General features: G+C 33.1%; 1 protein-coding gene across 3 annotated transcripts in view; it reads left to right on the top strand.

Moving 5' to 3' along the window:
• LOC138738697 (uncharacterized) overlaps positions 1-14,371 on the top strand; it is an 87,442-nt gene that overhangs the window by 39,867 nt on the left and 33,204 nt on the right. For all 3 annotated transcript variants that reach the window (XM_069889418.1, XM_069889419.1, XM_069889420.1), the window contains 4 exons: positions 1,226-1,273; positions 1,359-1,477; positions 2,999-3,152; positions 3,643-3,776. In XM_069889418.1, coding sequence (XP_069745519.1) covers positions 1,226-1,273; positions 1,359-1,477; positions 2,999-3,152; positions 3,643-3,776 — 455 coding nt within the window. The remainder of the gene's footprint in view (positions 1-1,225; positions 1,274-1,358; positions 1,478-2,998; positions 3,153-3,642; positions 3,777-14,371) is intronic.

Genomic DNA, 14,371 nt, shown 5'->3' with positions numbered 1-14,371 from the left:
CCAATATATTATCCCAACCATGTGCACTTTTATCTTTTGTAATGATATTTTATATAGCACCTTAACAAATGCCTCCTGGAAAATAATATACATTACATCTTCTGGTTCTCTTTTATCCTCATTTGTTACGTCCTCAGAACTCCTCAGTAATAGATTCTAGATTGATTTCCATTCTGCTTCCAAATATCGAGAGTCATAGTTTCCCAGTTTAATCGGTCTAGCCTGAGAGACTGAATATACTTTATGATACTGTCTTTGTAGTAGCGTTTTGGGTGACTAATCTTCCAACTTTTTTTTTCCAAACTCTATGTTCAGGGAATGGTCAATGCAAATGGTCTGTCCCTGTGCTAGCATAGTTTCCACATCTGCAATTTATGCTGATACATCATTAGCCCCTTTGCATCCCACTAAATTGGCCATTCAGTGTCCCAGGATAGGAATGAGATTTTTGTTGTTCACACTTGACCACTCTTAACTGGGACACTGCTTGCGTTCACATTTGCAAGGAGCCAAACCTGGTTCTAGGACTGTTCTACCTTCTACTGGTGACGTCATGACGCATTGAGCAATGGTGGATGTGCCCTAAATTCTGATCAATGTATTGTAATCTTATATTTGAACAAAATTAATCATGCCTAATTATAACATAATTAACCTCTATGTGCAGCCCAGTATGAGCCCTTTAGTCCATTGTTGTTGTGCTGACCTATCTAAACCTTTATAAGGGACCGTGGGAAAGTGCTAGCAATAAATAGCAATAGCCGGTTCGCGTGCCTTGTGGTGAGCCACCACACCTTCATTTTAATCTTTTCTTCCTTCACTATCTGGCAAAAACTTGGGTCATTTCTATGCCAAATTCCAATTGCCCATTCTACACTTGCCTGATTGCAACGCTGGTGTCGGCAGATGCTGGAGATTGTATTAGGGGTTGAGACAATCTATTTCTGGTGTGAGATGATGTCATCTTCCACCGGCGTTGAGAAGCTTTTTGGTTCATACTAGATCCTTTTTTGGCCGATTGGCCGTTAATTCCTGGGACCACTTGCAAGTGTGAAAGGGATTATTGATAGTTTAACAAAGACCTATCCCAAGGAGGAAATGCAGGAGGCATTATAGCAAACAGTTCACTTAAAAGCTTTGATTGTGTGGGTGTGTAACCATGCAAATGATATGTCTAAAATATTTATCTGGTTAAATTCATTAATATCATTTCTTTTTGTTTCAGTGTTCTGTTAAGAATAAATCCTTGAAAATCAATCCAAGGCCGGGGAAGGCAAGTTGTTTCTTAAAAGCATTGAAAAATTAGTTTTTTCAAATGTTTTTCCCACTAATTAAAATCCTTTTCCTTTGTGATTTAGATGGTTATTTATGATCAATTAAACTTTCGCGGAAACAAACGAGAAATCTTCACTGATCAATCCGATGTAACGTGTTGGGTTTTTTCTGAAGGGCTCTCTTTAAATGTTATCAGGGGATGGTAAGAAAGTTATAATTTTTATTTCGCCAATATTACGAGTTTGTGTTTCATTTAGTGTGATTATCACTTTAAGGATTAATACAGACTGCAAACATTCACAGTTGTGGTGAGACTGGATGGCACCATCAAGTACAAACTATAAATAAAGTTGATGCTCTTTAAGAAGAGAAAGAACAATGGTTGTTTATCCAGGAAAACCAATGGGACACTTAAAGAAATAGGATTTTTGATTTTGGACCAGCCATCTGATGAACACAGAGGTGGAGTGAATTTGTGTGAAATTTACAATTTTGCTGATCCTCCTTGTCAGGGGAATTATTGAACCACCATGACCAAAGGAAAGGTCACTTTGATTGACCTATATTTGAAGGAAGCAGGAGAATTGCTACATTGAACCATGACCATTGTGATGGTCATTTCGACTGGCCCATGCCCAAGTATTGGAAGCATTATAGAAGCCACACGTTTCATGTTGTGACAACTGTTTGTCCAAAAGGATATTTCTCAGCAAGAATATCCTCAAGGATTCATGAGTTTTCAGCAGTCCAGTCTCTCCCACCTTCTTTGTAATTACTTCTGGGCATTGGTGGAAAAGTCTGTATTTTAACACAGGACTGAACTTTGGAATGACTTTCCAGAATTTTGCTGAAGTTGTAGTGGTCTGGGTATTGTACGTACACTCACACGCTCAATTTAATTAGGGTGTTATATCATTAGTAGTTCTTAATAAATATATTGTATTAAGAGAAAAACAACAACAGTCTCTTGGTGAATTTCTATTGCTGCTGGTCTGTGACGTAACAGCCACAAAGGTAGCATTTAATGGGTTAACAGGCATTTATTTAATTTGTCCATAAATTCCACCTTGCTACTTTTTTTTCCAATTCATGATACTCAGAATATTTTTGCTGTTCCAAAATGCAATTAAAAGGATTCTGTTTGCACCATTTACTCTTTACATCCTTTCACTCTGGTCCAATGGTATTGTCTTTAAAATCATTGCCATTCCAATTCTGTCTTCATTTCATTAAGATCTGTTAAGCTTGAATTTTTGTCCCAATTGACGTATTAGGGAAGCCTTTACTGCTAATTAATGAATCTACTACAATATTGATTACATGTGCGCTACACATGCACACTTCTGCTGAAGACTTGTAACATTGTACCCTCATTAACACAACATACAATTGATCTTCTCACCAATTATTTGCCAGGTACCCTTGTCCACAGTTTATCAAGTGAATTTTATGTTGCATTGTTTCTTAATTTCAGGTTAACAGCTTGAGTTCAAATTCTCACTACGCTTTTTTGAAATGGAAAATGAGCAAAATGGAGAAGAGCAATACCGTTCTTTTCTTGTTATTCGCAATGTTAATGGAAAAATGGTGCATAAAAAGCAAGCACTTCAATCAAATGTCACTGAACTGACAGCCCTTTACAGAATAGATCAAGAGGGAATTTTTTCCCCCCTGTATGTTTTTCTTGCAATGTATCTTTTTGTTCATCCTTTTTTCATTCCAGTTGGATAATATATGAAAAGCCGGAATTTCAAGGCCAGTTACTTGTTTTAGAAGAGGGACAAATGGACCTTAACAAACTCTGGGATGATGATAACAGTTGCTTGGATTCCACATCATCAAAAGTTGTGATTGGATCCATTAGAAGGATTATAAAGGTAAGCTTCCCTCTCATTGAAAAGAAACAGCACACTCGCGAGGTCTCTCGCTTAATCTTTCCTGTCTGTGCTTCAGAGGACCAGACCTGAAGAAACAAGGGGAGAAACTGAGCGGACATGAAAAATGCAGAGGTTAATCATTGAGGTTTGATACCTGCTGATCAGGGATATGTTTGGAAAGTTGAACAAGACTGGACCTGAAACAAAATTACAAATCCTAAAGTCATTTAGTTTTATCTAAATTGACCCTCTGAACAAAATTACAACCAAAAAAACGAATTCCATTTTGGAAGTATAAAAATAATTTATTCTTTAAGCAGTATTGCAAATAAATCATTTCTTGGAAAAAAAAATTGCATTTTCAAAATAAAGGTTTCCCATTTGAAGCAAATGAATTAAATATTGTTGCAAAAAACCTTACTAATAATTGTTTTATTTTTAAAGATTTATAGATGTTGAAACCACAGATGTTGAATATTTCTCTTTCCAGAATCACTGCATTCCAGAGATTGAAATTGTCCAAGAACCTCAACAGGATGTCATTAAAACTTATCTCCACAAGGAGGTTGCCTGTATGGAGGAATTTAGACCAAGCATATCTTCTATAGTTGTCAATTCAGGAATGTAAGTGAAACCAATATGTTGTTTATGTAAATATACAGAATATTTTTCATTCTATTCATACTAAGTCTTTCTGCACTGCTGACAGATGAAAACAAAAATAAATCATATATATACACATAAACACTTTAAACTTTTATACATTTCAAATATATATTAAATGTTTATAAACAAAAGGAAAAGAAAAATGTTGCCCTTTTTCCCTCTCGCCCCCCCACCCCACCCACAAATATAAGAATATAGTTTTATGCACCTGTCAGATGTCTTTTTTTACTGGGATATCGCATCTTATGCACACATTGAAGGGTCAAATTTACAATTGGATCCCTATATAATGGAAATATGATTGCTATATCTTAATGAAAGTGCCATTTTTTAAAAAAGTTATACTTAATTTATTTCCACGAGTATACAACTACACATTATGAAGCATCATGGATTGCTCAGAAGGTCACTTCAACACACAGTACTCTAACATGGTTTATATGATCAATTTAGGGAGAAAGATTTACACGAGAGATTGCATATTTATACCTAAAATTTGCATATATGGGCATCAAATTTGCAGAAATACACCATATTTATTTCTAAATTTTGTGTAATTTTCTGTAAGGGGATACAGCTTTGACTTTCTGCATTCCATCTTCCCATAGCCAAGTGTGAATCTGATTTCCAGGACACTGCAATACACTTTCTTGCCACCGCTAATGCTATTTTAACAAATTTCATTTGGTATATTGATAGTTCAACTTGGATCTTGTTCCTTCTTTATTTCCCAATAGAAATAAATCTGGGTTTTATAGAAATACACTGCCTGTAACTTGTTCAAAGAAATTTCCTAAATTCACCCACAAAGGCTTTACCTTGAGACATAACAAAGTTGAATGCAAAATCATTTCTGTCTCCTCACCACAGCAAAAACATTGTTCTGATTTAGTTTAATTCAATTTTTGTAGTGTCAAATGTAGCTGATGTAAAAAAAAATTGTTTTGAAATAATCTTTCTCTTACATTAATAGTGTTTGTCATACAATCTCAAAAGAGATCTGACCATCTTTGTTCATCAATTGTAATATTCAAATCCAACTCCTATTTCTGTCTAGATTTATGTACTCCCTGTTTAATAGTTCCTGTTTGTAATAAAAGATACATTGCAGAAGTAAATTTCTTAGTATTTCCTCTCCTAATAAGAGTTTCCATCTCACTACAAGCATTGCTGGACTTAACTTTTCCCTCAAATATCTTCTCAATTGAAAATAACAGAAAAGAGAATTATTAATTATTCAATATTTATTCCTTAATTGTTCAAAGACATTCATTGACTTTGTTCATAAACAATCTTCAATATTTTAATACCTTTCCTAAACCAAATATTTAAAAGTTGATCGGCATTTGAAAAAGGTACAAGATAGTTTTGATTCAAAGGCATCTTGGGCGATATACTTTTTGTTCCAACTTCGTCATTTATCTTGTTCCAACTAGTAATCAAGTGTTTCAAAATGATGTTTCTTTAACATATATATTTATATTCCTCCGCTATTTTATCCAATTCTGTTTTAACCCACACCAGTTTATCTACTCCTTCAAAAGAAAGTAATAACTCTCATTTGAGCTGCTTGGAAATACTTCTTAAAGTTAGGAAGCTGTAGGTCTCTGAGTTCATATTTCCAGGTTAATCTTTCTATTAAAAACTCTTAACATTTTTCCCTTCCCAAAGAAATTTCATTAACGTGTATATTTAATTCTTGAAAAAGGTTTTTGTGGTAATAATGTAGGTAAGGTTTGAAAAAGTTATTGTATTTTGGAAATTTATTCATCTTAACAGAGTTAACTCTTCCTCCTAACATTTTGGGTAAAATCATCCATTTTTAAAAAATCAACCTTTTTGCATAATGGAAAATAATTCAATTTGTACTTTTTTAAAAAATTATCTACACAAATCCGTAAATATTTAATCCCATCTTTTGGGCACTTAAATTGAGTATTTCTTTGGCAATGACTATAATCTCCTTCCATAAAAGACATAATTTCACTTTTATCTCAATTTATAACTAGAAATCTTAGCATATTCTTCCAAATTAAAATATAATTTTCACAAAGAAGTTTCAGGTTCTGTCAAATATATTAAAACATCATCTGCAAATAAACTAATTTTATGCCCTTAAAATTTTTTTATTTTTCACACTATAAACCATTTTGATCAAGATACATACATTTTCCTTCTTAAATATATAGTGTCATTTTCTCCCCCTCTTCCCTCCTCCCCTCCCTCCCTCCCTCACCTCCCCTCCCATTTATTTAAAGTTCAGAATATAAGATGCATTAAACCCGTTAAACAATGTTGTCACTCAATAAAAATAAACAAGAAATTCCACTTAGTCAATTCTTTTCATTATCTTCTCCTTCTGTCATTTTAGGTGGTAGATGTCCACGGTAGGTTTTCTCTATTGTGTTTCATGTATGGGTCCCATATTTGTTCAAATATTGTAATGTTATTTCTTAAATTATATGTTATTTTTTCTAATTGAATACATTTATTCATTTCTATATACCATTGTTGTATTCTCAAGTTATCTTCTAATTTCTAGGTTGACATAATACATTTTTTTGCTACAGCTAGGGCTATCATAACAAATCTTTTTTGTGCTCCATCCAAATCGAGCCCAAATTCTTTGTTTTTTATATTACTTAGGAGGAATATCTCTGGGCTTTTTGGTATATTGCTTTTTGTGATTTTATTTAGTATCTGGTTTAGATCTTCCCAAAATTTTTTCACTTTCTCACATGTCCAAATTGCATGAACTGTTGTTCCCGTTTCCTTTTTACAGCGAAAACATCTGTCTGATACTGTTGGGTCCCATTTATTTAACTTTTGAGGTGTAATGTATAGCCTGTGTATCCAGTTATATTGTATCATACGTAACCTCGTGTTTATTGTATTTCTCATGGTTCCGGAGCATAGCTTCTCCCATGTTTCATTCTTTATCTTTATGCTTAGATCTTGTTCCCATTTTTGTTTGGTTTTACCATTTGTTTCCTCGTTCTCCTTTTCTTGTAGTTTAATATACATGTTTGTTATAAATTTTTTGATTATCATTGTGTCTGTAATCACATATTCAAAATTACTTCCTTCTGGTAACCCCAGAATGTTTCCCAATTTGTCCTTCAAGTAGAATTTCAGTTGGTAGTATGCCAACATTGTATCGTAAGTTATATTATATTTATCCTTCAATTGTTCAAAGGATAATAGTTTATTTCCCGAAAAACAATTTTCTATTCTTTTGATCCCTTTTTTCTCCCATTCTCTAAAGGAAAGGTTATCTATTGTAAAAGGGATTAGCTGATTTTGCGTCAGTATTAGTTTTGGTAGTTGGTAATTTGTTTTATTCCTTTCTACATGAATCTTCTTCCAAATGTTGAGCAGATGATGCAATACCGGAGAATTCCTACATTGTACCAATTTTTCATCCCATTTATATAATATATGTTCAGGTATCTTCTCCCCTATTTTATCTAGTTCTAATCTAGTCCAATCTGGCTTTTCCCTTGTTTGATAAAAATCTGATAGGTATCTTAATTGTGCGGCTCTATAATAATTTTTAAAGTTAGGTAGTTGTAAGCCTCCTTGTTTAATCCATTCTGTTAATTTATCTAGTGCTATCCTCGGTTTCCGCCCTTTCCATAAAAATGTTCTTATTATTTTCTTTAAATCCTTGAAAAATTTCTCTGTTAAGCGTATTGGTAATGTCTGAAATAGGTATTGTATCCTTGGGAAAATGTTCATTTTAACACAGTTTATCCTTCCTATCAGTGTTAGAGGTAAGTCTTTCCAATGCTCTAAGTCGTCTTGTAATTTTTTCAATAGTGGATAATAATTGAGTTTATATAGATGGCCGAGGTTTTTATTTATTTGTATACCTAGATATCGCATTGCTTGCGTTTGCCATCTGAATGGTGATTCTTTCTTAAATTTTGAGAAATCCGCATTATTCATTGGCATTACTTCACTTTTATTTGCGTTAATCTTGTACCCCGACGCTTCTCCATATTCCTTCAATTTCCTATATAATTCTTTTATTGATATTTCTGATTCTGCTAAGTATTTCTTTCTTTGGCTTGGCTTCGCGGACGAAGATTTATGGAGGGGGTATTATAACGTCATCTGCAAATAAATTGATTTTATATTCCTTGTCTTTTATTTTTATCCCTTTTATTTTATTTTCTGTTCTTATCAGTTCTGCTAGTGGTTCTATGGCTAATGCGAACATAAAGGAGATAGTGGGCATCCCTGCCTTGTTGATCTGCTTAAGTTAAATTGTTTTGATATATATCTATTGACTGTCACTTTCGCCAATGGCCCTTTATATAATGCTTTAATCCAATTAATATATTTCTCTGTAATCTGAATTTTTGTAGTACTTTGAATAAATAATTCCATTTTACTCTGTCAAAGGCCTTCTCTGCGTCTAAAGCAACCGCTACTGTTGGAGTTTTATTTCCTTCTACTGCATGAATTAAGTTAATAAATTTACAGATATTGTCTGTTGTTCGTCTTTTTTTAATAAATCCAGTTTGGTCTAGATTTACTATTTTTGGTACATAGTCGGCTAATCTGTTTGCTAATAGTTTAGCTATTATCTTATAATCTGTGTTAAGTAAAGATATTGGTCTATATGATGCTGGTGTAAGTGGATCTTTCCCTGTCTTTGGTATTACTGTAATTATTGCTGTTTCACATGACTCTGGTAAGCTTTGTGTTTTATCAAGCTGGTTGATTACTTCCAGAAGGGGAGGAATTAATAAATCTTTAAATGTTTTATAGAATTCTATTGGGAATCCATCCTCTCCTGGTGTTTTATTGTTTTGGTAGTCTTTTTATTATCTCCTGTATTTCTTCTATTTCAAATGGTTTTGTTAATTTATTTTGTTCCTCCGTAATTTCGTTAGTTCAATTTTAGTTAAAAATTCATCTATTTTGTCTTCTTTCCCTTCGTTTTCAGTTTGATATAGTTGCTCGTAGAATTCCCTGAAGTTTTCATTGATCTCCGTTGGATTATATATGATTTGCTTGCCTTTTTTCCTTAATGCCAATACCATTCTCTTAGTTTGTTCTGTCTTAAGCTGCCACGCTAGAATTTTGTGCATTTTTTCTCCTAGTTCATAATATTTCTGTTTTGTCTTCATTATGTTCTTCTCCACCTTATATGTTTGTAGTGTTTCATATTTTATTTTTTTATCTGCCAATTCTCTTCTTTTAGTTGCGTCTTCCTTCATTGCTAATTCTTTTTCTATATTTACTATTTCCCTTTCCAACTGTTCTGTTTCCTGGTTGTAGTCCTTCTTCATCTTAGCTACATAACTTGTTATTTGCCCTCTGATGAATGCTTTCATTGCGTCCCATAGTATAAACTTATCTTTCACTGATTCCGTATTTATTTCAAAGTACATTTTAATTTGTCGTTCAATTAATTCTCTAAAATCCTGCCTTTTAAGTACCATGGAGTTTAATCTCCATCTATACATTCTTGGTGGGATGTCCTCTAACTTTGTTGTCAATAACAGGGGTGAGTGGTCCAATAGTAGTCTAGCTTTATATTCCGTTTTCCTAACTCTCTCTTGCATGTGAGCTGATAACAGGAATAGGTCTGTTCTTGAGTATGTTTTATGTCTGCCCGAATAATATGAATATTCCTTTTCCTTTGGGTGTTGTTTCCTCCATATATCCAAAAGTTGCATTTCTTGCATCGATTTAATTATAAATTTGGTTACTTTGTTCTTTCTGTTAATTTTTTTTTCCAGTTTTATCCATGTTTGAATCAAAATTAAGATTGAAATCCCTTCCTATTAGTATGTTCCCTTGCGTGTCTGCTATCTTCAAAAAGATATCTTGCATAAATTTTTGATCTTCTTCATTAGGTGAATATACATTGAGTAAATTCCAAAACTCCGAATATATCTCACATTTTATCATTACATATCTCCATGCTGGATCTATTATTTCCTCTTCTATTTTGATTGGTACATTTTTACTGATTAATATAGCTACTCCTCTAGCTTTTGAATTATATGATGCTGCTGTTACATGTCCTATCCAATCTCTCTTTAATTTCTTGTGTTCCACTTCAGTTAAATGTGTCTCTTGTATGAATGCTATATCAATTTTTTCCTTTTTCAGTAAATTTAACAGTTTCTTCCTTTTGATTTGGTTATGTATTCCATTAATATTTAAAGTCATATAGTTCAACATAGCCATTTCATACTTTGTTTATCTTTCCTTTCTGTTTTCTCATCATCACCTTTCCTTCTTATCCATTTCTGCTTTCTTTTTTTGAACACATTATAAGACAACATTTCTAAAACATAAAATATTTCCATTATTCTCCTATCTAAAATTCCTTTAACCCCACTCTCCCCTCCCCTTCCTGAGTTGCCCTTTGTCCCTTGTTGGGCAACCACATCTCCCCTCTCCATTTGGATTTGCGAAATCACTCGCAAGCGTCAACTGATTTCGCAATGACCGTAATTCTTCCCCACCCAGCCCCCCCCAGAAAAGATTCTCGTTACATGTCTTCATCTCTCTGTCTGTTTTGTAGTTGTTCTGCAAATTTTCGTGCTTCCTCCGGATCCAAGAATAGTCTGTTTTGCTGCCCTGGAATAACTATTTTAAGTACCGCTGGGTACTTTAGCATAAATTTATATCCTTTTTTCCATAGGATCGTTTTTGCTGTATTAAACTCCTTCCTCTTCTTCAGGAGTTCAAAACTTATATCTGGATAGAAAAAAATTTTTTGACCTTTGTATTCCAGTGGTTTTTTGTCTTCTCTTATTTTCCTCATTGCTTTCTCCAATATATTTTCTCTTGTTGGATATCTTAGGAATTTTACTAGAATGGATCTTGGTTTTTATTGTGGTTTAGGGGCTAATGTTCTATGTGCCCTTTCTATTTCCATTTCTTCCTGTAATTCTGGACTTCCTAGGACCCTGGGGATCCATTCTTTTATAAATTCTCTCATATTCTTGCCTTCTTCATCTTCCTTAAGGCCCACTATCTTTATATTGTTTCTTCTATTATAATTTTCCTTTATATCTATCTTCTGAGCTAACAGTTCTTATGTCTCTTTAACTTTTTTATTAGATTCTTCTAATTTCTTTTTTAAGTCATCTACTTCCATTTCTATGGCTGTTTCTCGTTCTTCCCCCTTGTCCACTCTTTTTCCTATATCTGACATGATCATATCTAATCTATTCATTTTTTCTTCTGTACTTTTTACTCTTCTTTTTATTTCACTGAATTCTTGTGATTGCCATTCTTTTATTGATTCCATATATTCTTTAAAAAAAAATATCCATGTACTTGTCCTTCCCTTCTTCTTCCATTTCTCTGTGTTCTTCCTCTTCTGAGTCCACTCCAGGATCTGTGTCCTTTACCTCTGTCTCTTCTGGTTTTCTTGTTGGGTTGTTTGTTTTATCTTGTTGAGTATTTTTGGTCTTCTTATTTTTATTAGAAGTGTCTTGATGCTGGTCTTCTTCCTCTGGGTTGGTCGTCTGTTGTTTCTTTGATTTATTTTTACTCTCTTCTTTCTTGTTCTTGTTATTTTCTATGTTCTCCTCTTGCTGCTTTGTTGTGGTTGTCAATTTCAGCTGTGGAGATCGACTCCTCAGCTGGTCCCCCCTCCCGTCAGTGTTCTTTTTGTCTTGCGCATCGCGCATGCGCGACTCCTTGCGCATGCGCGGTTGCGCACTTTTGTTTGGCTCCGCGAGCCATTTTTGTAGTCCCGAGCTCGGGGCTTCAACTGACCTGAAAGAGCGGGCTTCTCTCTCCACAGCGGGCCTCCTCGGACAGGTAAGGCCTTCACCTTCTTCTTCCGATGTCTTTTCTTCTTCTCTTTTTCCCATTGCTTTTGGCTTTTCTTTCTTCGCTGCCATTTTCTCCACACCTTTATTTTCACTTTATTTTAGTTTTTGTGTTTGTGCCTTTGTTTTTCTCTGTTTTTGTTTAACTTTTCCGGAGAGGGCTGGAATTCCCCAACCGGCCACTATTCCATCATGTGACTCCCTCTTTTCTGCTCTTCTTGACCAACCTTAAATCCTTTAATTTCCAAATCACTCCTAATTGCCTCTGCTGGTGGGTCAATAGCTGTTATAAATAACACTGGAGATAAGGCATATCCTGGTCTACTTGATCTTGTCAATTGGAATAGAGTAGATATTTGTCCATTAGTTACTACTTTAGTTTTGGGATCATTTTGTAATGCCTTAATCCAATTTCTAAAAGTTTGACCAAACCCAAATTTATCCAACAACTTAAATAAAAAGTCCCATTCTAATCTATCAAACACTTTTTTCTGGATCTAAAGACACAGCAACACTTACATTTAGCACAAATAAAGAAAAGATTTATAACGTTAATTAATCGAGCCACGTTGTCTGCTGCTTGACTTTTTTTTACAAAGTCTGTCTGGTCCATATTTATCAGCGTAGGTAATAATTTAATCACTCTGTTCGCCAATATTTTAGCAAAATTTTATAATCTGCATTCAATAATAAAACAGGTCTATAGGATGAAGATTTTAAAGGGTTTTTTGGTATCAGTGATTATTGCTGTTGAAAATTATTCTGGGAGAGTATGAGTTATTGATGCTTGATCTAGAATCTTTAAAGTTGCAGGATGGCACAATACAAACCAGTATCCTTTTTCCCCCCCCCCCAAAGAATCTTTAAATTTTTTTATAAAATTCAGGTGAAAAATCATCTTTTCCCAGAGATTTATTAGTTTGTAATAAACTCATTGCCCCCTTCACTTCTAGCTGTGTAATATGAGCACTCAATTCTGTTTGCTCTTCCGTACTCAAACTAGGTAAATTTATTTTCATCATTTAAAGACTCTGACCTATTTAATTTAAAAATAGAAATTCCTGAAAGATTCATTTATTTCTTGACAGCATTCAAATCATTTTTAATTACATTAATTGTTTTTGAGACCTGTTCTGCTTTCAATTGCCGTGCAAGTACTTTATGTGATCATTCACTAACTCAGTACCTCTGTTTAGATCTTGTGATCATTTTTTTTCTGTTCTGTAGGTTTGTAATGTAATATATTCAAGTTTTTAATATTAAGTTTCCTACATTTATCTTCAGAACTTCTCCTTTGAAGATCTTTTTCCAAGACCGTTACTTGTTCTAATTGATCTACCTCTTTCATATATTCTTTCTTAATTTGGAAGTAAAACATAATTTCAAATATGCTTTCAAACCATCCCATATTACAAATCTATCATTCATTGAGTTCAAGTTTGTATCACAGAATAACTGGATTTGTCTTCTAATAAAATCATAAAAATCTGTTGTTTTTAATAATAGAGTTCAATCTCCATCTATAAACTTATTTCTCTTCATCAGGCATTACAATTATCATTAATAAGGGAAAATGATCAGACACAATTCTTGCTTTATATTCTGCTTCTAATATCCTGCCTTGTAATTTTGCTGAAATTTAAAAAATATAAATTAATTCTAGAATAAGAATCATGCCTATTTGAATAAAAAGAATAATCCCTTTCTCTAGGAGAATTCTCCTCCACACATCTATTAAATTCAAGTCCTTCATTAATTTTGCTGCTGTAGCTCTTGTCATTCCTCTAGTATTTCTATCTAAGACTGAATCTAAACAAAAATTAAAATCTCCTCCTATTAAAATATTCTTTTTTTTTAAACTTTATTTAAAGGTTTTATCACAGCAATAAAAAGAAAGATTACATTTAAAGAAAAGATATAAAATAAAATAATATAATTACAATACAACATTAATAACCTAACTTAATTCAGTCTAACCCCCCCCTACATATACAAGAACTAAAAATCTATATATATTTGAAAAAAACCCACCCTTCCCCTCCCCCAAAATAAAGAGTGAAGAATTAGTAAAATTAATAATATTATGTATTAAAAAAAACACACAAAAAAAAGAAAAATATGACAAATAAAAATAATTTTTAAAAAAAGATTTATCAGATCTAAAATATCACATCTAAGAACATACTTAAATCAAACTTAATTGCATATACTTAACAAATGGAGTCCACTTCAACTTATAAAAAGACATCTTATCTTGGATTGAAAAAGATATCCTTTCCATAATTAAACAAGACTTCATCTCTAAATACCACCTGTCCAAAGTTGGTATATTTCTAACTTTCCAAGTCGACGCTATACATTTCTTGGCCACTGCTAAAGCTAAATAGATAAAAGAAATCTGATAATTATTTAATCCTAAATCAATTAATGATTGCATATTCCCCTATTAAAATATTCTCATGTATGTCCACTAAATTCAGAAGTTTCTTGAATAAAATCATCATCCACATTTGGTGCATACAAATTCAAAATTACAAATATATTTGACAATGTACCATCACGTAGCTCCCTGTAGCATCGGTTGCTACATGTTGCATTTTAATTAGAAGATATTTTTCACCAAAATTGCCACTCCTCTTCCCTAGAATTAAACAAAGATGCCACTACATAACCAAACCAGTCTCTTTTAAACCTCAAATGTTCTCTTTCAATTAAGTGAATTTCTTGCAAAAAAAAAGGCTAAGT

This window comes from Narcine bancroftii, chromosome 7 (genome assembly GCF_036971445.1).
Source record: "Narcine bancroftii isolate sNarBan1 chromosome 7, sNarBan1.hap1, whole genome shotgun sequence".
Taxonomy (NCBI): Eukaryota; Metazoa; Chordata; class Chondrichthyes; order Torpediniformes; family Narcinidae; genus Narcine; species Narcine bancroftii.
Note: the sequence above shows the minus strand (reverse complement) of the source record. Positions and strands in the feature narration are given on the sequence as shown.